At 41.3% G+C, this 24,857-nt stretch overlaps 1 protein-coding gene across 4 annotated transcripts in view; it reads right to left on the reverse strand.

Moving 5' to 3' along the window:
- Positions 1-24,857, reverse strand: part of plppr5a (phospholipid phosphatase related 5a) — a 46,239-nt gene that overhangs the window by 19,815 nt on the left and 1,567 nt on the right. For 2 of the 4 annotated variants that reach the window (XM_058761746.1, XM_058761741.1), the window contains exons 2-4: positions 19,187-19,319; positions 17,200-17,450; positions 14,231-14,407 (exon numbers count right to left, since the gene is read on the reverse strand). In XM_058761746.1, the coding sequence (XP_058617729.1) occupies positions 14,231-14,407; positions 17,200-17,450; positions 19,187-19,319 (561 nt within the window). Of the gene's footprint in view, positions 1-4,874; positions 5,044-14,230; positions 14,408-17,199; positions 17,451-19,186; positions 19,320-24,857 lie in introns of those variants that run through there. The other 2 variants (XR_009268591.1, XM_058761757.1) reach the window with 2 other exon arrangements.

Consider the following 24,857-nt stretch of genomic DNA (forward strand, 5'->3'; position numbering starts at 1 on the left):
TTTAAGGGTGGGGGGGCCTGGTGACCAGTCTTACCGCTTAAGAGACAGGCAGCACAATCTTTCACCGGGGCCTCAATGTCTTTATCTATCCCTGGCCACCAAACCCAGTCTCTGCAGCACTGCTTCAACTTCACAATACCAAGGTGGCCCTCGTGAGCCACCACCAAGACACATGCACGTAGGGTGCTGGGGATGACTGTGCAGAGGCCGCGTGCCATACAGGTGTCATTCCAGCAGGACAGCTCTTGCTTTATTCTGGAAAATGCTGCCAGCCCCTCTGGTACCTCCTGAGACCAGCCATTCAGAATATAGACTCGGACCTGAGAAAGGACCGGGTCCTGTTCCGATGCCTCCTTCAGTTCTTGTAACGATACAACAGCCTGGAGGGGTGTGTGTAACATCTGGACAATGTCCCGTTCCACCTGATTCGTGTCGGTGTGTGTGTGTGTGTGGTGGGTGTGGCGGAGCGGAGCGGGAAAGTAGATCGGCCACAACATTGTCTCTGCCCGGGGTGAACTTCAGGTAAATGTTATACTGGAGAAGATGGTCGGACCAGCGGTGTAGCCTCAGTGGCCTGTGGCCTGTCCCAGATGTGGAAAGTAGTGCTGTCAGGGCCTGGTGATCTGTCCTTAGGGTGAAGGCATGGCCATAGAGATACAAGTGCCACCTCTCGCAGGCCCAGATGCAGGCTAATGCATCACATTCCCCCACTGAGTAGCGCTGCTCCGTCTGATTGAGGGCCAGTGATGCAAAGGCGATGGGCTTCTCAATGCCCCGCTGGGTTTGTGACAGCACTGCTCCTATGGCTGTAGCTGACGCATCGCAGGTCACCCAGGTGGGGATGGAGATATCGAAGTTAGCCAACACTGGGGCTGTGGTGAGCTGCACCTTGAGCGCACAGACAGCATCAGAGCATGCCTCTGACCACACCCATTGCTCATCCTTACGCAGAAGTCGCCGTAGTGGGGCAGTGGTAGCAGAATAATGTGGGAGGAACTTCAGATAGTAGCCCGTCATGCCCAAAAAGGAGGCGACCTGCACAGCTGAGCTGGGTTCGGGAATTGCCAGTATGGCATCTACATTTGATTGAAGTGGTGTGACGCCATCTGCCAACAGCCGGAAACCCACATATTTAATGGTCGGTGCAGAGAAAACACATTTTTCCGTGTTGAGGGTTAGTTTGTTTTTAGCTAGGGCTGCGAAGACTCTGCTGAGGCGTTCATCGTGACTCTCGGGGGTGGGCCCATGGATAACCACATCATCCAGGTAAATGGCCACCTCCGGTATACCAGCCAACACCGACACCATGATTTTTTGGAAACAGCTGGGGGCAGAGCTGAGTCCAAACGGCATACGCGTGTAGCGAAACACCTGCATGGGTCACGAAGGCTGGAAGGTTTCTGCTGTTGGGATGGAGAGGCACTTGTAGGTAGCCCTGTCTAAGATCCAGTTTAGAGAACACGGCTGAGCCATGGAACTGAGCAGTGAGCTCTTCTGAGGTAGGCAGAGGGAACCTGTCCGGGATCACTGCCTTATTCACCACTCGCAGGTCGACACACATCCGTAGGGCCCCTGATTTCTTCTGAGCTACAACCAGGTTCAAGACCCAGGGCGACACATCCACTGGTTCAATAATGCCAACGTCCAGCAGCTGCTTGAGCTCAGCCGAGACACCATCACGGAGAGCCAAGGGAATGCATCGGAGTTGGATGACTGGTTTAATGGCGGGTAAGGAACACACGGACACAGCGAGTAGCATGAACTTATCGTATATCTTTTCTTTATCTCTCATTCTCAGACCCCTGTAAATGAACACCTACATTGGTCAGGCATGACAGAATGCTTTCAGCACAATCTAACTCAATGCATTATCAAACAACTCATTTGAGAGAACATAACAGCTTCACTATAATGCATTCGCCCCGTGTTGTCCAGTGTGTCACGCTTCTTTGATAACTTGACAGCTAAATAAAATGTGAGGTGCGCCAAAGAAATAGACTAATAGGGTAATGTGGCTGCAGATCCGAGGTACATACATATTTCTGCAATAAGCACCTAATATTTGCCATAGAGAATCCCCAACAGAGAACTCAAGCTGTTTATCCATTTTCTACCCCTGAATGTAAAAACGAAAAATTTTCATGTTTTTGAAAAAACGAAAAATTAAAATGGTGCCGTTTTCTCATGTTTCTGTTTTCAATGTTAAATCAAAAAACAAATGAACGCAACATACACGGTTCGTGTACGTTGCGTTCATTCGCTTTTTGATTTAAAATTGAAAAAGAAACACCATTCACCATTTTCGTTTTCGTTTTTCAAAAAGAAAAACAAGAAATTGCCTTGATTTGCCGTTCTTACATTCAGGGTAGAAAATGGATAAACAGCTTGAATGTTCGATTTCACGTGTGGGGCGAAATGAAAAGCCCCTTTCCACTGATTGGTCAAGCAAGGATCAAATGGTGCCGTCATCATGTCGTCTTCAGTTTTGTGCAACAGAATAAAAGTGTTTATTGCAACTCTCGTTCATCTCCTCTCATCAAACAACCAGACTAACAAATGGCTTGACACAAACCATACTGGGGTAGCGCCTAGACAGGGCTTACTCCTGTGTAGGCATAGATTCTATACGGCAAATATTAGGTGCTTATTGCAGAAATATGTATCTATCTCAGATCTACAGCCACGTTACCCTTTTAGTCTATTTCTTTGGCGTTTTTAAATTTTATTTAGCCGTCCAGTTTTCAAAATCTGTGTGGCAAAGCTGCGTGACATTTACATTATAGTGAAGTGCAGACCAGTATCGATTTTAGTGTGAATCGATTTTAGTGTATCTTATCGTTTTGATTATTATTTTGATTTATTTATTTATTTTTCATAGAGAAGTTTATACGATACTGTCATATAAATGCATTAACACAGCAATTTCATTATGGAATTAGGTTAATGTTTTAAACAAAAACATTTTGAATAGCCTACAGAAATATGGAATGAGTGACAAAATGAAACAATTGGATACTTGAATTATGAAGGTTACATCGCCAGTAGGTGGCGGCAAGTCATTGTGTTGATGAATGAGTCATAGAGTCATCAATTCAACCGATTAGTTCAAAAAGCAAATGGGTCATTGAACCACTCGCTCAAACGATTCATTCAAAGACTCGGATTCATTCAAGAATGAAACGCCTGTGTTTTGTGACTGTTTTGTGTCTAAAATGAAATCAATTTATACTCATTATTAATGAAACTGTACTGTCTAAATTAAAAGTTATGACTGCTGGATATACTAAAATCAATACTGCTCTGCGCTTCACTATAATGTAAATGCATTCGCCCCGTGTTGTCCAGTGCGTCACGCAGCATTGCTACACAGATTTTGATAACTGGACAGCTAAATAAAATGTGCGGTGCGCCAAAGAAATAGACTAAAAGGGTAATGTGGCTGCAGATCCAAGGTACATACATATTTCTGCAATAAGCACCTAATAATTGCCATAGAGAATCTATGACTACACAGAAGTAAACCCCGTTCATTTGTTAGTCTGGTTGTTTGATGAGAGAGAGATGCAGGAGTTGCAATAAACGCTTTAACAGCGGAGGACTCTTATCTGTTACACAGTAGGCTACTGAAGACGACATCATGACGGCACCGTTTCATTTTTGGCATGACCAATCAGTGAAAAGGGGCGTTTAATTCCCTCCCACATGTGGAAATCGAACATTCAAGCTGTTTATCCATTTTCTAACCCTGAATGTAAAAACGGAAAAACAAGCCGATTTCTTGTTTTTTCATTTTTTTGAAAAAACGAAAAATGAAAATGGTGCCGTTTTCTCATGTTTTGGTTTTCAATATTTAATCAAAAAATGAATGAACCATGGTACACGGACCATACATGGACCGGGAGTGGACTTTGAGATTTGTAACTTTGTAGATCTTTTTATGCCCAAACATATACACTACAAACTGACTAAAATTCAAAAAGTGAAAAAGCATAATAGGACCCCTTTAAAACCACAAAAAGTTACTATATTTATGTTTGAATCATTAAATAATTTACTCTAATTTGAACACTGATTCATTCAGGAATGAAAGACCACTACTGTGTATTAATCAAAGTCATTCTGCTTTGGCCTAATTTGGAACAATTTCCTCAACCGATGAACTTCTGATGCTAATATTCTGTACAACAGCCTTCTTGCTTATATGATATTGCTTAAATGTTTTGTTGACACATATAAAATCTAAAGTAAAATCCGAAGTACTCTCCCAACAACATTAACAGGAAAAAAAGACTACTTATTGTTGAGCCCTGAACTAAACTCCTTTGCAAACCAAACTTCTAAGGAATCAGGAGACAGCCATTTGCGAGATTATTGCAATACATTTATTTAAGCACAAACTGTTGTTCCCCTTTACTGCCTCCTGATGATGTGATGCTTTATAAGATTTGATCTGACCATGAGTTCAATGCCTATATTCACCTTCCTCCCTCCACCCCCTCCCCCAATCCATCCTAACAGCAGAAATAGGTCAGTGCATATATTGTACAGTGTGACTACAGCACCACAGAAAATAAAACATCCACGCTTCCACAAACTCACTCACAATGCTGTTATGCCTAATGTGAGGCAATCAGGCATGAGCTGATGTGTGACCTTTCTCTAGGCTCACATTGGGGTTCTCATCTTCACTGTTATAAACAACAGTGTGCCCAGCACAGCACAAACGGTAGTGTTTTGTTGAAGAGGAAGCTACACATGTGCCCAATCCTGTGCCCTGACCTAATTACCTAGCCATATGTCACATTTCTTCTTCAGTATAAAACATTACTTCATGATTCATATTTTTTCCCATATAAATAACACGCATAGAGTATTTACTGACATACACATCTGAAACCTTTTCTCTTAGTATGCAGGCATATGCAGGGTGGTGTGATGGGCAAAAGTCAAACCAGCATGAGATCAGCAGTTTGTTGCTCTATGGCTTCTTTAAATTTAAGATGTCTTGAAGGCAACTCAGTGCTGCAGATCCCTCCAAACTCCCTGTAAAGATGCAGTGTGTACTATAAAAATATGTACAGTAAAGCACTTTCAAGTCTATGAGGTATTTAAACAGAAATTTTAAGCTTGTATTTTTGCTAAAGCACTGCTAAATTATTCAGTACTATGATGTTTGTTGTTTAGAATTTGTCTAAATCAGGTGTTTTCAAACTTTTGATGTTCCCCACTTCCCCAACAATGCTTAGAAATGTCTGCCTGATAGGTAAAGTTACATAAGACCAGATTGAACAGGAGTTGCAACACATTATTTTAGTTTTTATTTTAGTATGTCTCATCATTGGTGACTTCATAGGCACTTAGATTTGTGCATATCATGTTATATAACCTTTATATAACTTTGTTTGCATGTTTTATGATTCAAAAAATGAGAAAATGCAAAAGGAACAATGTTGCATAATACTATATATTATCCAACATACACTACTGTTCAAAAGTTTGGGGTCAGTACTTAAAAAAAAAATAATAATACTCTTATTTAGCAAGGATGTTGTATTAAAGGCTCCTGCAAGAGGGACTTTTAATTTGAAACTGTAGTCGTAGTAGTATTACGGGAGAGGGCAACGTAGTTCATTGAGTTGCCGTTGTTTGCTGTGTTCGTGTGATCTGTTCGAGCCACCGGCTGAAAGGATGATTACTCTAGTTGGTTCGTGGTGATTGCTGCAGATTTAACATCAAGGTGTTAGTCACTGACCGCAAAGTAAGCCGATTTTATTTATATTTGCGTTAACAGTGATCGGAACAGTGTTATATGCGTCTGTATCAGACGAACCTGCCCAGACATGTCCTGTAACGATCGTTCTGTATTATTCAGCCTGGTAATGATACTTAACTAGTGATTATTCATTCATTATCTGGATGTAAATCAGTGTTATGTATTACAGTGTTTCTTAAAGCTGTTTGAATGACGCGATGTAGTTCTATTGGGCTGTTAAATTACCGAATGAGTGATGAGTGTTATGTTTATGCAGATGCTGCTCAAATGCACCACAACTACCCATATATGATAGCTGTATGTTCATAGTGACAAATTCTCACTCATGGCTTGTAGTTCTCTGTGAAAGACCTTCTTTCCCTTCATTTAACCGTATGTTTGTAGAGAAATATCACTGATGTGAATTGGGAATACTTTGGCTTCATTGTGTAACAGTGAATGTTTACTGTTGTTTATATAATTTAGTTTATTCATTTTCTTCATTGTACTTATTTTTGCAGACTATCTTCACCTTTTATTGTACATCTGTGGCCCTACCTTTCTCTGCCAATACACCGTCTAAAACTGATCACCTGTCTCCTCATTATTGGTGCTCTGACCGGCACCCAGGGGGGTTTACTCATCAACTACCCAATCAGAACCTCATAGTCCAAAGTCTCTCTAACAAAGTGGTCCTTCGAGCCGGATGAGTATTCCCTGCTGATATAATGGATCCTGATGAGGAGATATTTGGAGGTGCTCGCCCTAAACGCCACACACGTCCTCCTTCTTACCTACAGCAGTATGAAGTACAGTATACTCGAGGCAGACCTGTTGCTGAGTGTGATGTCCCTCACCCCTGGGAGGCACCTGTCCATCGGACTCCTCCCCCATCCTTCCAGCCATACACCACTCCCCCTGGTGGAGACCTGGTCTGTTCTAATGGCTCACAGATCATGTCCTCAGTTTATAAGCCTTCACAGCATGCTGAATGCCATCAGCCATCATTCTCCTTACCTCAAGCGGCTGGTTTCATTACCTCTGCACACGACAGCGAGCTACAGCACCTGCATCATGAACATGCGCAACTAATGCAGACTCATCAGGCCTTCCAGGCAGACCTGAAGGAGCTGAGAGAGGTCCGTGCTGAAGTCAGAGAATTAGTTCAAGTGGCTCAGTCCCTTCGAGCTGACCTTAGTCAAGCTAGAGGCCAGAATCTCTCACCAGCACAGCCACCGGCGTTGCAGTTATCCAGTACTCCTGTGAGGCGGTATGAATCCACACCTTTAGCGGAGGATGGAAACTTTGCTGAACTTCCTCCCCTGCCTTGGCCTGAGCCTTATGTTGACTTGAGGAACCGGGTGGGTGACCTTGCACTATCGGACATGGGTGCCACTACCTACCAACCTGTGGTGCCAGAGACTAGAAAGTATTCCTTTGTGTTCCCAGCTACTGAAACACTCCCTTCTCAGCCTTATGCTCCTGACACTTGTGGGCTTCCCCCACCTCCTACCCCTAAAGAGCTTCGAGAGTTACTCACATCTGCGGCCATGCCCTTACCTGCTAACCGCACAACCGTGCCTGTTTCTCCGCAATTCAGTTCAGTACCGCTCATTCGAATCCTACAGTCTTTGCATCAAAGGCAGAGCCCGGCCTACATCCTGTAGCACCTTATTCTGGGTCTGAATATGTATACAGGGGACCTTCTCCTTCGATTCCTAAGTTCAGCCGGCCTGATCCTGGTGAGTTTGCTCGTCTCCGGATAGCTCTGAAGAACCTGCTTCCTCCCAACGGGACTGAACTTTTCAAATATCAGATCTTGGTGGATCACCTTAGGTTTGAGGAGGCTAGAATGATAGCGGATGCTTACCTGAACTCACCTACCCCATTCACTGATACGATGGCAGCTCTTCATGATAAATTTGGCCAACCGCATCAGCTAGCCTTAAGGAAGATTGCTAGTGTCCTTGAGAGCCCTGACATAAAACGAGGTGATATCTCAGCCTTCCAGAGGTTTGCTCTCCAGGTGCAGTCACTAGTGGGCCTCTTGAAAACCCTGGGACGTGACGGTGAGCTGGAGCTGAGTTGTGGGTCCCACGTTGCGCGCCTCCTGAGTAAGCTCCCCCCTGAGCAGCGAGCTGAGTTTCGCCGCCATATGTTCCGCCAACCTGGCACAACCCCTAATCTGGCTGACCTTTCAAACTGGCTCCGTTACGAAACTTGGTGTCACAGTTACGATACCGAGCCAATGTCTAAGGGCTCACATGCCAAGTCAGATTCTGGGAAGAGGACTGTGACCATCCTGCATGGGGTTGGAGAATTCCCGGTTGAGACTTCTGCTCCTCGGGAAGGTCCTGTTTCACAAATCAAACCTGCCAAAGTGAAACGTTATTGTCCTTTCTGTGATAAGACTGAGCATTACCTGGGCCAGTGTGCATCCTTTGCTAAGCTTACTAACGACCAGGTCAGGACATGGATTCGTAGTAACAACCGTTGTTGGCGTTGTGCTAGGGCACACCATGCTGCTCAATGTGACCTTAAAAAGCCCTGCAACATCTGCCAAGGCATCCATCTCCGCCCTCTTCATGAAGTGAATGTCAGTCCATCCCAGAAGGAGGATTCAACTAACATGGAGAAGAGCTGCCTGACGAATTCCTCCCCAGATAGGTTCCTCCTGGATAAACCCTCTGTCAAAGGGCGGGTTATGCTCAAAGTGGTTCCAGTGCATCTGCATTATGAAGATCGAACCTTGGACACCTTCGCTCTTCTCGATGATGGGTCAGAGGACCATTCTGCTCTCCACTGCAGTTAAGGCCTTGGGCATTCAGGGTGTCCCAGAAGACCTTCCGTTGCGGACAGTGAGAGATGATATCCAGGTCATTCAGGGTTGCTCTATTTCCTTTCACATCTCTCCACATTGTAAACCTCAGACCAGTTATAAGATCAATCATGCCTTCACTGCCGATCGTCTTAACCTGTCTCGCCAATCTTACCCTGTAGAACAGCTACAACAGAAGTACAGGCATCTGCGTGGTCTCCCGATCCGTACACTTACGGATGTCCAACCTTTACTTCTCATCGGCTCTGATCAGCCCCATCTCATAACCCCAACCGAGCCTGTTCGATGGGGCGGCCGGGGCGCACCAGCTGCAGTTCACACACACCTAGGATGGACGCTCCAGGGTCCTATACCTTCTATGGGGTGTCCTCCTACCCCACGGCAATGCCTGCTAACCTCCATGGTTCCAATTCATGACGAGCTACTTCAGAACGTTCAACGACTGTGGCAGTTGGATACAGTTCCACAGTGGGAGGGCAAAGAGGTAACCCGGTCCAAGCAGGATCAGGAGGCACTTCAGCTGCTTGACCGTAAGACTCTTATCCTGGAAATGAAGGAAATACATCGGTTAGCTACACCCCTGCTGCGGCGAAAGGACATGCCTTTGTTGAATGCACCTAAAGAATCAGTCCTACCTACCCTTCGTAGTGTCGAGAGGCGTCTACTGAAGGATCCTGTAAAAGCTGAGGTCTATGAAGAGGAGATGAGGAAACTCATGGAGACAGGAGCTGTTCGGGAGGTGACAGATCTTATACCGGACTCACCTGAATGTTGGTACATCCCCCACCACATCGTTAGTCATAATGGGAAGTTCCGCCTTGTCTTTAACTGCTCCTATCAGTACCAAGGACAAAGCCTTAATCAGTACCTGTTGCCAGGACCCACCCTCGGAGCCTCACTGTTGGGCGTCCTTATCCGTTTCAGAGAACATCCTGTGGCTGTGAGTGGGGATATTAAGGCGATGTTTCATCAGGTTTGCCTTATACCTGAGGACCGTCCCTTACTCCGTTTCCTTTGGCGGAACCTGAAAATGGATGAGGCACCCAAGATTTTTGAATGGCAGGTCCTGCCCTTCGGCACAACCTCCAGTCCGTGCTGTGCCACCTATGCACTGCAACGGCATGTCCGGCAACACCCTCTGACTGATGAGGCAATTCGGTTTTCAGTGGAGAGGTGTTTCTATGTCGATAATTGTCTGCAGAGCCTGCCTACTGCAGATGAGGCTCGGAACTTGATTGATCGACTACGGAATATCCTTTCTGGAGCTGGATTCGAAATTCGCCAGTGGGCCTGCAATGATCCTATTGTGCTAAGTCATCTACCATCCGATGCCCGAGCTGCGAGTGTGGAGCTGTGGTTGACACAGGAGAAATCAGACATCCCTGAATCGACGCTAGGTCTGAGCTGGAACTGGCAGACAGACACTTTGTCCTACAAACACCGACCTGTAATTTACAAGACTCCAACTTTGAGGAACATCTATAAGGTCCTAGCTACCCAGTACGACCCCCTGGGATGGCTTTTACCTTATACAACTCGGGCAAAAGTCATCATTAAACAATTATGGAACAAGGAGAGAGGTTGGGATGACCCCAACCTTCCACCTGAGCTCCTCCAGTCCTGGAGTGTATGGGAGGAGGAACTCCGATACCTTCCTTGTATCTCCTTTCCTCGGCCTTATGTCCCTCCTGAGGTTGGGATGGATGGTGTTACCCATGAGGTACATATCTTCTCGGATGCCTCTGAGCAGGCATATGGAGCGGTGGCTTACCTCCGGACTACAGATCAGGGCGGTCAGACTTACCTGTCCTTCATCATAGCACGGTCCCGTGTCACTCCTAAACGAGCTCACTCGATTCCAAGACTGGAACTCTGTGGGAGTCTTGTCGCGGCACAATTGGCTAAGTTACTTGAAACCGAGTTAACACTACCGGTCCAGTCTATTTCCCTGTGGACAGACTCTACCACGGTCCTCCAGTGGTTGAATTCTGAGTCCTGTCGCTTCCGAGTCTTCGTGGGGAACAGAATCGCTGAGATCCAGGAGCTGACAGACAAGTGCTCTTGGCATTATGTAGGCTCTGCGGACAACCCCGCTGATGACCTCACAAAAGGAAGACCTCTCCAATACCTGGCTGCACCGAACCGATGGTCCCAAGGACCCTCTTTCCTCCTCCAAGATCCCAAAGAATGGCCAGTAATCCCTAAGGCTGAAACCAAGGAAGACCAGGTTGAACTACGGAAATCTACCTTCTGTGGGATCAGTACCTTTCCCCCCTCATTTGATAAGATTGATAGATGGAATTACAACACCTGGAAAGAACTGTTGGATGTAACCGCCCAAGAACTTCGGAACAACTTGGTTCCAAGAACTTCTCCGGAGGCTGAGAATTACCGCCAGGCTGAGCTCCATATCCTCAAACAGGTACAGCAGGAATCCTTCCCTGAGGATTATAAACTGTTAGGGACTGGAAAGCCAGTTAGGTCCGGGAGTCGGCTAGTTACCCTAGCTCCTGAAATGGATCCGTCCAGTGGTCTGATAAGAGTGGGAGGTCGTTTACGGAGAACTGAAGGCATCGAGGACTCCATTTTACATCCTCTGGTGCTGGATCCTAGCCACCCTGTCACTCGTTTGCTTATTCACCATTATGATGACCAGTTACATCATCCTGGATCGGAACGGTTGTTCGGGGAAATACGGAGATACTATTGGATTCTCCGAGGCCGCGAAGCTGTCCGCCGGTTTCAACGCGACTGCCCAGAATGTCAGCGTTGGAGGGCCCAACCGACAATCCCGAAGATGTCGGATTTACCCGCTGCACGCCTTCAGCTCAATAAACCTGCCTTCCATTCTTGTGGAGTGGACTGCTTTGGACCCCTGCTAGTTAAAATTGGGAGACGCACCGAGAAGCGTTGGGGTATTCTCTTCAAATGTCTGACCACAAGAGCCGTCCATTTAGACCTACTCCCTAGCATGAGTACCGACTCATTTCTCATGGCCCTAAGAAGGTTTATCGCGAGAAGAGGAACACCAGCGGAATTATGGTCGGATCAAGGTACAAACTTTCGTGGGGGTCAAAGGGAGTTACAGGAAGCGTATGCCGCATTGGTTCCTGATATACAGCGTCAGCTTGCCCGCCAAAAGATCCACTTCCACTTTAATCCTCCATCAGCCCCTCATTTTGGTGGAGTTTGGGAGAGGGAAGTAAGGTCAGTTAAATCGGCCTTGTACACAGTTTTGGGTTCACAGTCAGTTCCAGAGGAAGTCTTAATGACAGTCTTGCTGGAAGTAGAGGCCATCTTGAACTCAAAACCCTTGGGGTATGTATCGTCAGATGTGGCAGATGCTGACCGGTGACGCCAAACAGTCTCCTCATGGGCGGCCCGATGGATCTCTGCCTCAAGTCGTTTACCCTGAATCAGAGATGTTGAGTCGCCGGCACTGGAGACATTCCCAGATTCTAGCAGACCAATTCTGGTCCAGGTTCATACGAGACTACCTCCCTAGCCTCCAAACCCGGCAGAAATGGCAAGCCTCTCCTCCCAACCTAAAGGAGCAGACAGTTGTTATGATTGTCGACCCCCAACTACCTCGAAGTTTATGGCCTGTAGGGCGAGTGATCAAGACCTACCCAAGTCCAGATGGTCATATCAGGTCGGCTGATGTACAGATGAAGGGTCACGTTTATACCAGACCAGTAGCCCGCCTGGTAATCCTGCCAGCCTTACCAAAGGATAGACTGAAGGCCCCCAACACTGACTAGTTAAGTCGCCTTTCTGAAAGCAAAGATGCTCGGCATCTTTGGGGGCGGCTGTATTAAAGGCTCCTGCAAGAGGGACTTTTAATTTGAAACTGTAGTCGTAGTAGTATTACGGGAGAGGGCAACGTAGTTCATTGAGTTGCCGTTGTTTGCTGTGTTCGTGTGATCTGTTCGAGCCACCGGCTGAAAGGATGATTACTCTAGTTGGTTCGTGGTGATTGCTGCAGATTTAACATCAAGGTGTTAGTCACTGACCGCAAAGTAAGCGATTTTATTTATATTTGCGTTAACAGTGATCGGAACAGTGTTATATGCGTCTGTATCAGACGAACCTGCCCAGACATGTCCTGTAACGATCGTTCTGTATTATTCAGCCTGGTAATGATACTTAACTAGTGATTATTCATTCATTATCTGGATGTAAATCAGTGTTATGTATTACAGTGTTTCTTAAAGCTGTTTGAATGACGCGATGTAGTTCTATTGGGCTGTTAAATTACCGAATGAGTGATGAGTGTTATGTTTATGCAGATGCTGCTCAAATGCACCACAACTACCCATATATGATAGCTGTATGTTCATAGTGACAAATTCTCACTCATGGCTTGTAGTTCTCTGTGAAAGACCTTCTTTCCCTTCATTTAACCGTATGTTTGTAGAGAAATATCACTGATGTGAATTGGGAATACTTTGGCTTCATTGTGTAACAGTGAATGTTTACTGTTGTTTATATAATTTAGTTTATTCATTTTCTTCATTGTACTTATTTTTGCAGACTATCTTCACCTTTTATTGTACATCTGTGGCCCTACCTTTCTTTGCCAATACACCGTCTAAAACTGATCACCTGTCTCCTCATTATTGGTGCTCTGACCGGCACCCAGGGGGGTTTACTCATCAACTACCCAATCAGAACCTCATAGTCCAAAGTCTCTCTAACAGATGTGATAAATTGATCAAAAGTGACAGTAAAGAGTTTCATTGTTACAAAAACATTGTATTTCAAATAAATGCTGTACTTTTGAACTTTTAATTCATCAAAAAATCCCATCAAACGGTTCTTACAAGAATATTAAGCAGCACAACTTTCACCATTGATAATAATAATAATAAATTTTTCTTGGCCACAAAATCAGCATATGAGACCCTGGACCACAAAAACAGTCGTAAGTAGCACGGGTATATTTGTAGCAATAGCCAACAATATATTGTATGGATCAAAATGATCAGTTTTTCTTTTATGCCAAAAATCATTAGGATATTAAGTAAAGATCATGTTCCATGAAAATATTTTGTAAATTTCCTACCGTAAATATATCAAAACTTAAGTTTTAATTAGTAATATGCATTGCTAAGAACTTCATTTGGACAACTTCAAAGGCTATTTTCTCAATATTTAGATTTTTTTGCAATCTCAGATTCCAGATTTTCAAATAGTTGTATCTCGGCCAAATATTGTCCGATCCTAACAAACCATACATCAATAGAAAGCTTATTTATTAATAAGCTTTATAAATCATTATTATATTGTAATAATACTTCACAATATTACTGTTTTTTACTAGATTTTTGATCAAATAAATCCAGCCATAAGAGACTTCTTTCAAAAACATTGAAAAACAATTGTACCCACACTAAACATTTGAACGGTAATGTATAGTCTAATCTAATGTATAGTCTGTATTGCTATAACTAAACATAATATAATTTTAAAAATCCTCACAAAATTTTTACAAACAGTTCATTAAAATCACTCAGTACTTACATATGAAAATATTCAATAACATCAGCAACTGAATTTCCGAGTGTGCATATTCATGTACGCATATGAACTGCATATATATCTTTACTATTAGTGTGTGTTCTCAAAAGTGACCTCACCATAAAGACAGCAATGGCTCCTCCGATGATGAAGCCAGCAATGACATCAGACCAGTGGTTGCGGTACTCCACCACTCGATTAATCCCAGTTAGGAAGGCCAGACACATGAGCCCCAGAGAGAGCACCGGCTTGGCCAGCCGTGTCCCTTTGGCCTTCACCGAGCATGTGATGTACATCTGAGGAAAAACAGAGCACTGAGTAATACATCTTCATCCTAACCACTGTGTAAATGCTTTTCATAGCTCATTCATTCCCTGCTCCCGTGTGGGCATGTTTGTCTGAAAACACAGGTTTCAATTTAATCGTTTATACAGTGGCTTTCACTATAATGAACTGGATGCTAACATGCACCAATTACTCTGATCAGTGTATGTAAACATTTGAATGTGTCTGCTGCTAATACATTTCCATGGTTCAGCTACATTGTTTCATTTATCTAAGGCATTGGCACTGACTGGAAGGGTGGCATTTGAAGGCTAGTCTGGTGGTATTTGAAGACAACCTGCTTTGCTTTTGTCCTGAATCAAGCCTTAGAGGAGAGATAAGATGGGGGTGGTTGGGCATTCATCTCACTGTGAGGATTTGATCAAGTACAACTATTAATGTCTTGAGCAAGAAGCACCAGGAGCATTCAGATAGATGTCTTCTTCAATCTACCAAGCTTCCTTATAATCCTGAGGAAGCTCGCATTTTAAAGGTCTAGTAATGCATTGATTATGGCCAATGCAATAAGCTTTCCATGTTATGGCCAATTAACGATAAATTATCGATGTTATAATTTTATACTAAACAGGTTAAAAACAAAACACTAAAAACTCACAATTATTTTAATGCTGCAAGTGATTTATGTCTTCACAACTTTATAATGTACAGTATGGAAAATAGATATTTAGATTAGCTAAAGATCACATTTAACAGTTTTACTAAATTATTAGAGGTGTTTTTAGAGATTGACTTTACGTGAGTGTTAGATGATGACAAAGATAATCTAAATTGAAAATGAAGTGTACATAAGCATGTGCAATTAAATATCTGATATTGTCTGATAACAATAATTAAAAATTCAAATATGTGCGTAAACATTAGCAGGGTTTCTGCAGATTTTATGAGGGTAAAATGCAAACTTTTAGTAAAGAAAATATTCTCATCTTCAAACAAACTTCTTCAAACATCATCTCATATTCAAACAAAAATATTCAGACCTTTTTAAGACCTGCAGAAACCCTGACATTACTCTTTCTTATCTTATTCAAAACTCACATTTTTGAGGACAAAAGCAGATATGAAGATTCGTTTCATTGAATTTGACTGATTTTTTATTTATTTATATATTTATTTATTTATTTATTTTTATCTGGATGTGAGCTAGATGTAAACGTTGTCAGTGTTCTGACATATTTTAGAGGTTTTGAATACTTTTGTGCTACACTTGACAATGATAACAGGAAATAGGATTGGAACGAGGGTGAATGAGTAAATAGTGACAGAATTTAGAATTTAGAAGTGCTATTTTGATTTTCCATCACAGGCCAAATGAGGTAATTAATTAACAGAGCAGCCCTTGGGCATGCTAGATCTATTGATTCTCTTCCTCTCCTCTAACTATATGACACAATGCCATTTGGATATGACAAATGAACGTTTTTTCTGTCTACAGGGAAGTTATTCATTTTATTATTGTCATAGGACCCATTCAATTAATCTCCTAGAAGAGCAATTTGGACTTTTTACTATCTGCCTTGAGGCTGTTAGCATTAAAACATGCCTACTCGGAATGTAAACCATTTCTGATTTATTCAATGACTGGAGTAGTTAATTTCATTGGCATGTTTAAGCTTTCAATGTTGCTAGGAGAAATATGTTCTTATATGATTCTTATTTACTTATTTCCACTTTTAGATGCATTTCTACAAAGCTTTGGATTGCATTAAATTAGGGGTGCTAAATCCTGCTCCTGGAGGGCCAATGTACCTGCCTGGAAGTTACTTAGTTATCCTTGATTAGCTGATTCAGGCATGTTTAATTGGGGTTGGAACTGAACTCTGCAGGACACTGGCCCTCTAGGAGCAGAATTGGACACCCCTGTATTAAATCTTACAGATCACCCCAGATGTTAACATGATGGAGAATCAGAGAGCGAGGCAAAGCAACTTAAAGACCTCGGGAGAACTGATGGAAAAAGAAAATCTATTTTCTGTGTCCAAAATGAGTGCTGTGTAGCTGGGATGGGCCTAGAAGACTTTGGACTTCAAGAATAAATGGAAAATAGCTTTTTATGCTTATAAAAAGTGGTACAATTTTTGAAAAAAACCTGTTATGAAACCTAATTCATGCCTGGATCAATACCATAGCATGGGATAAAAGGCTTCTCTCATTCGAATTTGAAGGCGTGTTGGAGCAAAATCCTTTTATGCTCTTTCTAAAATCTTAAATCGGACAGCAATTTTATAAGATAAGCATAATCACAAGTCAGTCTGAATAGTTAGTAATGTACAGACTAAATATTAAGAAGGACACAGTGCCCTCAGGCATTAAAGATACTGTGCTTTTATAAACTCTACACTACTTGCAAAAGCTATGCATATGCTTTAGAAAGGGGTCATTGTATATTATTTATTTACTTCATACATCATATTACATTACATTAAGCAATTTAATTATTGTTTTATTGTTCTCTGAGCTCTTCTTATAATGTTAGATTAGTTATAATTTAGTTTCAAATAATCAGTTTCCACCTTCTGTCTGACCTACAGTACAGGCTGTTTCCCCCCCCTGATTTAACTTGCTCATAAACAGCCTTCATAAATTGCAAGATTTCAAAGCACAATGCATAGCTTTGGATCAGGTTTGCATTTCATGTTTTTTTGTTGTTGCTGTTGTTGTTTTTAATGAATTACAATGAACCAGAAACCACTGAGTTTGACCCGACTCTTTCTTTTGTGTATGTGTATATGTCAAGTTCACTCACAGCAACATAAAGAGCCGCATAAACACTGATGGCCGCCTCTTTGGATGGGAATGATTTGCGAGCATGTAAGATATCATCCTCATTGCCTGTGCAGGCTTCCCGTTGACTGATGAAACGCACCACCTGTTGGCACCCCAGCGCTGTGTAGTTGGGTTTGCACACCGACAGGAAGTATGGAGACAGATTTCCCGTTACCACCTGTCCGGCATTTACAAAGATGTCTGTGGCAAAGAGGCCAAATGCGTACACACCTGGAGGAACACAAAGACACAAATCTAGGATTTCACACTACTGTTTAAAAGTTTGAGGTTGGTAAGATTTTGTATTTTTGAAAGAAGTCTCTTATGGTCAACAAGACTGCATTTATTTGATAAAAAATACAGTAAAACCAGCATTATTGTGAAATATTGTAACAATTTAAAAGAACTGCTCTCCTATCTTAAAATATTTTAAAAAGTCATTTATTCCTGTGATGGCAAAGCTGAATTTTCACTTTTTGTGTGTCACATGCTCCTTCAAAAATTATTCTAGTATGCTGAATTGGCTCAAGAAACATTTATTTCTTCCAAAAAAAAAAAAAAATCTTACTGACCTCAAACTTCTGAACATTAGTGTGAATATTGGTCAAGTGGGATTATATGTACCACTTAAAAAAAGGAAACCAATCCTGAAAAGCTCAGTGATGCCAAACTGTAATCACATCATGGAAAATGACAGTCCATTCAATGCTGGGTGAGTATCCATATTTTTTACAACCAGAATATTAGGCACGAAAGCAGAGGAATGGTACTCAAATCTTAATGTAAGCGTGGGCAGCTTTGTCACATTGAATGTTGTTTATGAGCAGAGCTTGGAGAAGCAGTACACTGAAACTAGTTTACAATGAGCGCTACCGCTGTCAGTTTACTCTCACAGCTCCTCTGTCGGCCCCCACATTAACAAGCTTATTCATTATGCTCCAGAGGACTCCATCTTTTAACCAGAAATCTAATGTGGCGTAGCACTGAACTTCAGCTGAGATGTTCTCACAACAAAATTCAAGTGTAATCATATGGTTCGTAAAACTACATGATTGCACACTTAAATGGGAAGCGAGAAGAGCAGCATAACAGACAAGCCAGTGAATTTACTGTGCAGGAATAAAGCAGAAACTATGCAACATCTCTCTAACACTTACTGCATTAGTACAATTATAGTGTTTGTTTCAGGATGAACTCGTCAAAGGTTCATGCTCAGGACACAGTTTTTTTTGTTTTGTTTTTTATTCATATTTTTGTAGTTTGCCTTTTAAAATTGTGAAAGATGGAGCAGACTACCACAATCTCGCACACTTTACTAAATACAATATTGCTTTGCCACTGCAATTCAGACACTTAAATCAGTTCTTTAACATGATTCTTGTCGATCCTGATAAACAGCTGCTGTCATGTTCAATAGAAGATGCTAAGAAAAATAAATAATATTAAATACACTGTTTACCTTCAACACAAGTTTTGTGTGATTGTCTTGAAAAGAATTGGCTATTTCTTTACTAGAAAAAATTCACCGACTGGTTTCTGGGTGGTCAGTGATTGTGATTCAAGTGTTAAATAAAAGTACATTTAAAACCTATTTTCTTGATTTTGTAAGAATATATGAATAATAAAAAGATGCTAATTGAAATGTAATGTGGCTACACTTCCTTTTAGCGTCTACTGGATTTATGAGTTAATATCTGTTCTGGTCTGATTTCAGGGGAAAGGAACATCCCATACTTTTCCCCCTCAATTCCTCTCTGCAGAAGAAATATAATAAATAATTTAAGAGAATGCTTTGACATGAACCATGAGTGTATCTTCTGCCCCACACAAGAAACTTGCAAGTACTGTATGTGCGTCTGACATCTCGATTTGCCTTTCTTCTGCTGCAGGCACAGATGCACAAGGAAAGGAAAAAGTCTAAATCTACATTTGCCCTAATTAGTGCGCTTCTGTCTGTGAAGACATACCAAGAAAGCGAAATGTCCTTCGGACCAGAGGGTTTAGGTAACAACAGTCGCCCATCACAATGATCTTCTCTCGGTTGTCTAGATCCTCAGAGACATACTGCAGCAAGAAGAGTACGGACTCTGTCACTGTAATCTGCAGACAAAAAAGCAACAAAAATCAAATAAGAGGCTTTTAATGGTACATTTTGTTACTTACTCCCTCTTCTCTGCTTTTTCTTTGATCTTTACTTAGAACTAAGATCTAAATAAAGCTAAAATCTAATTATCTAGGCTTGAAGACAAAATCAGGCTGTATTTCAGCTATCTGTAACACTGGAACACGCATAAAGACCAATTCATGAACACAATGGACATGATTAGAGGTTGATTTTGTGCCGGCCAGATGCCAGTTCCCAGCAAGGTCTTGAACTTGATTTTGCCAAACTGGCAGGGTGCACCAGGGTCAAAGGAAGCATAAAAAAACCACTCGCAATTAGTACTGGAAGGGTTTGAAAGAATAAAGTTGTAGAAGGCTATGGGGGTTTTGTGATAACTTGCTATAAATTGGTTCAGCCAATTTTATAAGCAACCCAGGACATTTCAAATGGCTTGCATCAATGACAAATGCACTTAATGCTTTAGGGTCAACTTTACGGTGAACAAGACGCTATGGCAGGGTTCCTCAAATCTTTCCCTGGAGGGCCAATCTGCTGTAGAGTTTAGCTCCAACCCTGATCAAACTCACCTACCTGTGATTTTCTAATGATTTTGAAGACTCTGATGAGCATGCTCAGGTGTGTTTGATTAGGGTTAGAGCTAAACTCTGCAGGAGTGGGCCAGATTTGAGGATGCCTGCGCTATGGCATAACCCAAAGAATGCTGCACTATCAAAACAACCCAGACATATTGATAAACTGAAACATCTGTGGAGAGGGACGGTCCAAAATTGGTCAAAAGTCTTTTAAAGCAGCTACACAATACATTTGGTGAAGATATTACTACTAAAGGAGGAGCTACAAGTTACTAAATTTAGGGTTTGACTTACTTTCTCCATTCGGCTGTGAATGTTTTCAAGAAAATACAAATTACTAAAAGGTTTCACTTACTCTAAAGATTTTAGCATGGTAACGGTTATGACAATGTTAACGTATTTAGTCTGGGTGGCGGTCTGTTATGCTGCTTCTGATGTTCGTTACTGCTGCTGCTGAAAAGCAAGTACAGGTACTTGCTACTGCTAATACATACGCTGATATGATGCTGTGAGTAGAAGACTGCTACTGAACAAGTAGCATATGTAATAACCCATAGCAGACCTATACAGGTGGAGCTGGGGAAGGTGAAGGGTTTCAGAGGAACTCTGAAAGTGCGCTGTGAACTGCTCTAGTGAATGCTAACCAGCCAGTGTAAAGCAGCAAGCTCACTGGCTGTGTATGCAACATGAACCAATCAGCTTGTGCCAAGTAGTTTAACACTGTGAATTTGCGTTAACCACCCATCAGCCTGCGCCACCTAGAGTTTAATGACAGAACTTGGCATTTTCAAAGATATTTTGAAACTTATTCTTGCCACTGCTGTGTGTGTAAATAAATAAATTTTTGAAATTTTTTCTGAGATGTGGACAAGAGAAGATGAAACTAACTGAAACTTGTCATCGTGGAGCTTCATTTCCTAGTAATTCAGCAGCTAAAAGAAAAAAATTGTTTTGTTAACCCATGATTGTTCACTATGTGCACTTTCTGTTTTCTTGCTACATATAACAACCTCATAAAATGCAAAACCGGTTGCTCGTTTGCAACTTTGTATTACGTCACTTAGGATAAAAGTGTCTGCAACTAACCGGTTCACAGCATGTGAAAACTTCAACTGCAGAAGAGCCCGGTGCCCTTATTCCAATACTTTTACCAATGTGAAAAAACACAGGAAGTGACAGTTGAACTTGTGAACTCTTGAGCCAACTCAACGGTGCAGCAAACTCCAGGTTTACAACATCAGTGATATCTCAATATTAGCACGGCTGAGCGAGCTTTTGAAGTGGGAACCCTACATCAAGAGTCTGAGGATATATCACTTTGACATCACTTGTTAGTACTGCAGCATGAATCTCTGTTCTTTATTGATTACATATGAGGTATGTACAATAAGCTCAAAAAGACAAATTGCATTGATTAAATGTAGAAACATTGAATTGGAAAGTTAGAGGCATTATATAAATCATCCAAGACCCATATTACAGAATAGAATATTTGTTATTTTTGTTTACTTCACTTTCAAGACACATTCCTTTAGATCGTCATAGAAATAATACATAAATTGGCAAACTCTGAGATTTATGAACCCACTGTTTCAAAATTAACGATAAATATGGTCTGATCTGTCAATGAACAGGAGACAACAAATCCTTTCACGACTTGTACAAAAAGAATTCTTATGCATTTTGGGACTGTTACTGTGGATTGGCATGACTAACTATTCAATTCTAATAGACATCATGCCATCCTGTCCCATAAATGTCAAAAAGCCAAACCTGATGAGTGATACGGTTTCTCTTACTGGCACATGGGCTCTCCAAAAGTTCTTTAATTAATTTTTTATTTGTTTTCGTATTCATATTTAATATGAACAACGTGAGATGCAGCCCCAAGGAAGAATTCTATTAATCTGCTTTCTGCCTCCATCTCCACATGGCCTAGAGTCAAGTCAATCTCATCCTTTATCAGGCATTCCACAAGTAAAAAAAAGAAGTTTTAACTACAACACACATGTGTTAAGCAGATTTACCGTTTACTGTAATACATACTATTGCTTTATATTTTTACAGGATCTTTATATTTGAAGGTCTGTGGCATTAAAAGTTGATGTGTTCAATTTATTCAAGAGCTCTGGCACAGTTAGCAATTAGATGAAAGCAATTCATCCCAATTTACAATCCATCCTAACATATAATTTCCGTCTTTGCATACTTTATGTCACAATTATAGTATAATACATTTTTCATAGTTGTTTGTTTCCAAATGAATAGCAGAAGCAGTGGGAGGGTGGTGGATCATACTCAGGTTCAGATCAAGCATTTAAAAAGCCTCCAGGGCAGTTCAAGCTTTGGAAAGCGTTCAAATTATATTTCTTGTTATTTGTGGTTGGCCACATTGAAATTGGGGAGAGTAGTGTGAGTCGAATCCTATTATAACAGTTAAAACTCTCTGTCTGGCAGGTTTCACATCTGTCTGGAACAATTGCCAAAGGTCAGTCAGTGCACAGTGATGAATCCATTCGGTTTGCTCAAGAATCCTCTGACAGTTAAAAATGGTGTGTCATTTAAAACTGGGTAGGTACATAGGTAAAAGCACACTGAAAAATGCTTGTGGCTTTGCAGGTCAGCAGCATACATACGTGCTCTGAATGCAAATATAACCACTACATCATACAAGAGATAGGACAGGGACTGTTTGGTTTCAATATTTTAATGAAAGCTGAATGCTTGATGCTAGCGATACCACTGGTTAGTAGACACACGCTGTATCAGAAATGCCATGGAAATAGACAGCTGTCTTAGGGGCCATTCACACAGAACGTGTTTTTCCATTCTACTTCACTACTTTTCCATAGTTTTGTAAACATGCACTAGACAGGATGGACATCTTTAATGTTGTGCTCGCATCTTGAGTTAGAATTATGAGGTGAAAAGTCAGTTATTACAAAAATGGAAAATTCTGAAACAAAATGTATAAGCATAAAAGCTTAAATTTGACATTTTGTCATAATCATAACTTAAAATGTCAGAATTGTATTTTATTTTTTAAAATATAACAGCTGACTGGAGGAGAAAGGTTATAAGCAACTTCAATTTCAGTTTTTTCCTCACACAAAGCTATCGTATAAATTCAGAAAAGTAGTAATGCAGGACACAAGTCATAGACTACTTTTATGGCGATATTGTATTTGAAACTTAAAAACTCCAGTCAACATTAATTGTAATTGCATGGGGGGGGAAATGACTAAAACTTTCTTCATTTGTATTCCACAGAAGAAAGTCAGTCACACAGTTTAAAAAAACATGAGGGTAAGAAATACACTTGCATTAAAGTCTCAGATTTTGTAATCTTATCAGTTGCCTTGTCAGAAATGCCCAAGTTCAGCATGCCAGCAATATTTGGGACTAACACTGTAAGCCTTGCACTTCCAGATGATATCTAACCTTTACTGTCCACCGCAGAGCACGCTGGAGGCCAGATCGAAGTTTTCACTCCACACTTGGCTCAAAAGTGATGCTTTCAGCAAATGGGTGATAATAATAGTCATTTGGGGGGGGGGGTGAATTTGTGTGGCCTTAATATAAGGCCAGGAAGAGTGTTTTCAGATCGATTGAGCAAATCCATTGGAATTCTTATGAGAGATGAGAGCAGGGATTTCTCTGTGGTGATCCTGGTGCTCTTTAATTGATCCTCGGAGCTGCCAATATCTTGCTCATCATAAATTCTCTTTTAATATACTGTAGGCACAGAAAGCTAGAGTCTAGAGCCAAAAAGTGACTTCTCAAAGACAGATCTCGACATTCACTGTGGCCAACCTAGCAAACACTAACCAATGGCGCCCTGCAGATGCAGGCTTTTCAAATCTGTCATATCTCATTTCTTCATTTCTTCTGCACAGCAATTATATTAAATAAGATGAAAATTGAGACTTTTTCATGTTTCATGTTCATACAAGCTAATCTTGTGTCACCTTCAGAGTTTTAAAAGAGATTTCAACAATATAACAAACTCTCCTTAAATTAAAGTTAAAGATTTCATCATGAAAATTTTTCATAAAAACCAACACCTCTTGAACTATGCTGTTATTTTTATACCTATACTCTTACTAAGTGTCAACAACTGTTTCGTTTGTTTTCTATTTTTGCATCTGAGGTACTCATCATTCAAAAGTCTGGGGTTTGTAATTTTATTTTTTTTTATGTTTTTGAGAGACATTTCTTATGTTCACCAAGGCTGCTTTTTTTTAACCAAAAATACAGTAAAACATTAATATTGTGAAATATTTCTACCATTTTAAACAACTCTATTTTAATATGCCAAAATTATTAGAACACTGTCTTGGCATATTTAAGAGGTTTCAGTTATTTTTGTTGAATTGGCCATTACAATACCCATAAAATGAACTATTGCCTGAACTGTCTGTGATAGAAGGAATCTGCTGGAACACTGAAAATGATGGACTAGCCCCCTCAAAGTCTGGACCTCAACCCCATCGAGCAAATTTGGGGCGAGTTGGAAAATAAACTGGAAAGATCTATTGTACATTCAAACGAAAGCCTTTGGCTTGAGTTGCAGAAGGCATGGGATAACATTAGTGTTGAAGTTCTCAGGAAATATATTGACACTATGCCAGAGAGATGTGCTGTTGTAATTGCTGCAAAAGGTGGAAATATCAAATGTTAAAGTTAAAAGTGGATAAAAACAGTACGACTCACTTCTAGTGCTGTCAAAATAATTAATCGATTAATCATTTTGACAGCACTAGAAGTGAGTCGTACTGTTTTTATCCACTTTTAACTTTAACAGCACTACTCACTTCATCTGATAGTTGTGCTCAGAGCAACCAGCTACATGTTTCATGAACATTATGGAATGAAATCATGTTTTGGAGGCAAAAATTGGGTCCCACTTCATATTAGGTGGCCTTAACTGCTATGTACTTA

This window comes from Onychostoma macrolepis, chromosome 02, assembly GCF_012432095.1.
Source record: "Onychostoma macrolepis isolate SWU-2019 chromosome 02, ASM1243209v1, whole genome shotgun sequence".
In the NCBI taxonomy this organism is placed as follows: domain Eukaryota; kingdom Metazoa; phylum Chordata; class Actinopteri; order Cypriniformes; family Cyprinidae; genus Onychostoma; species Onychostoma macrolepis.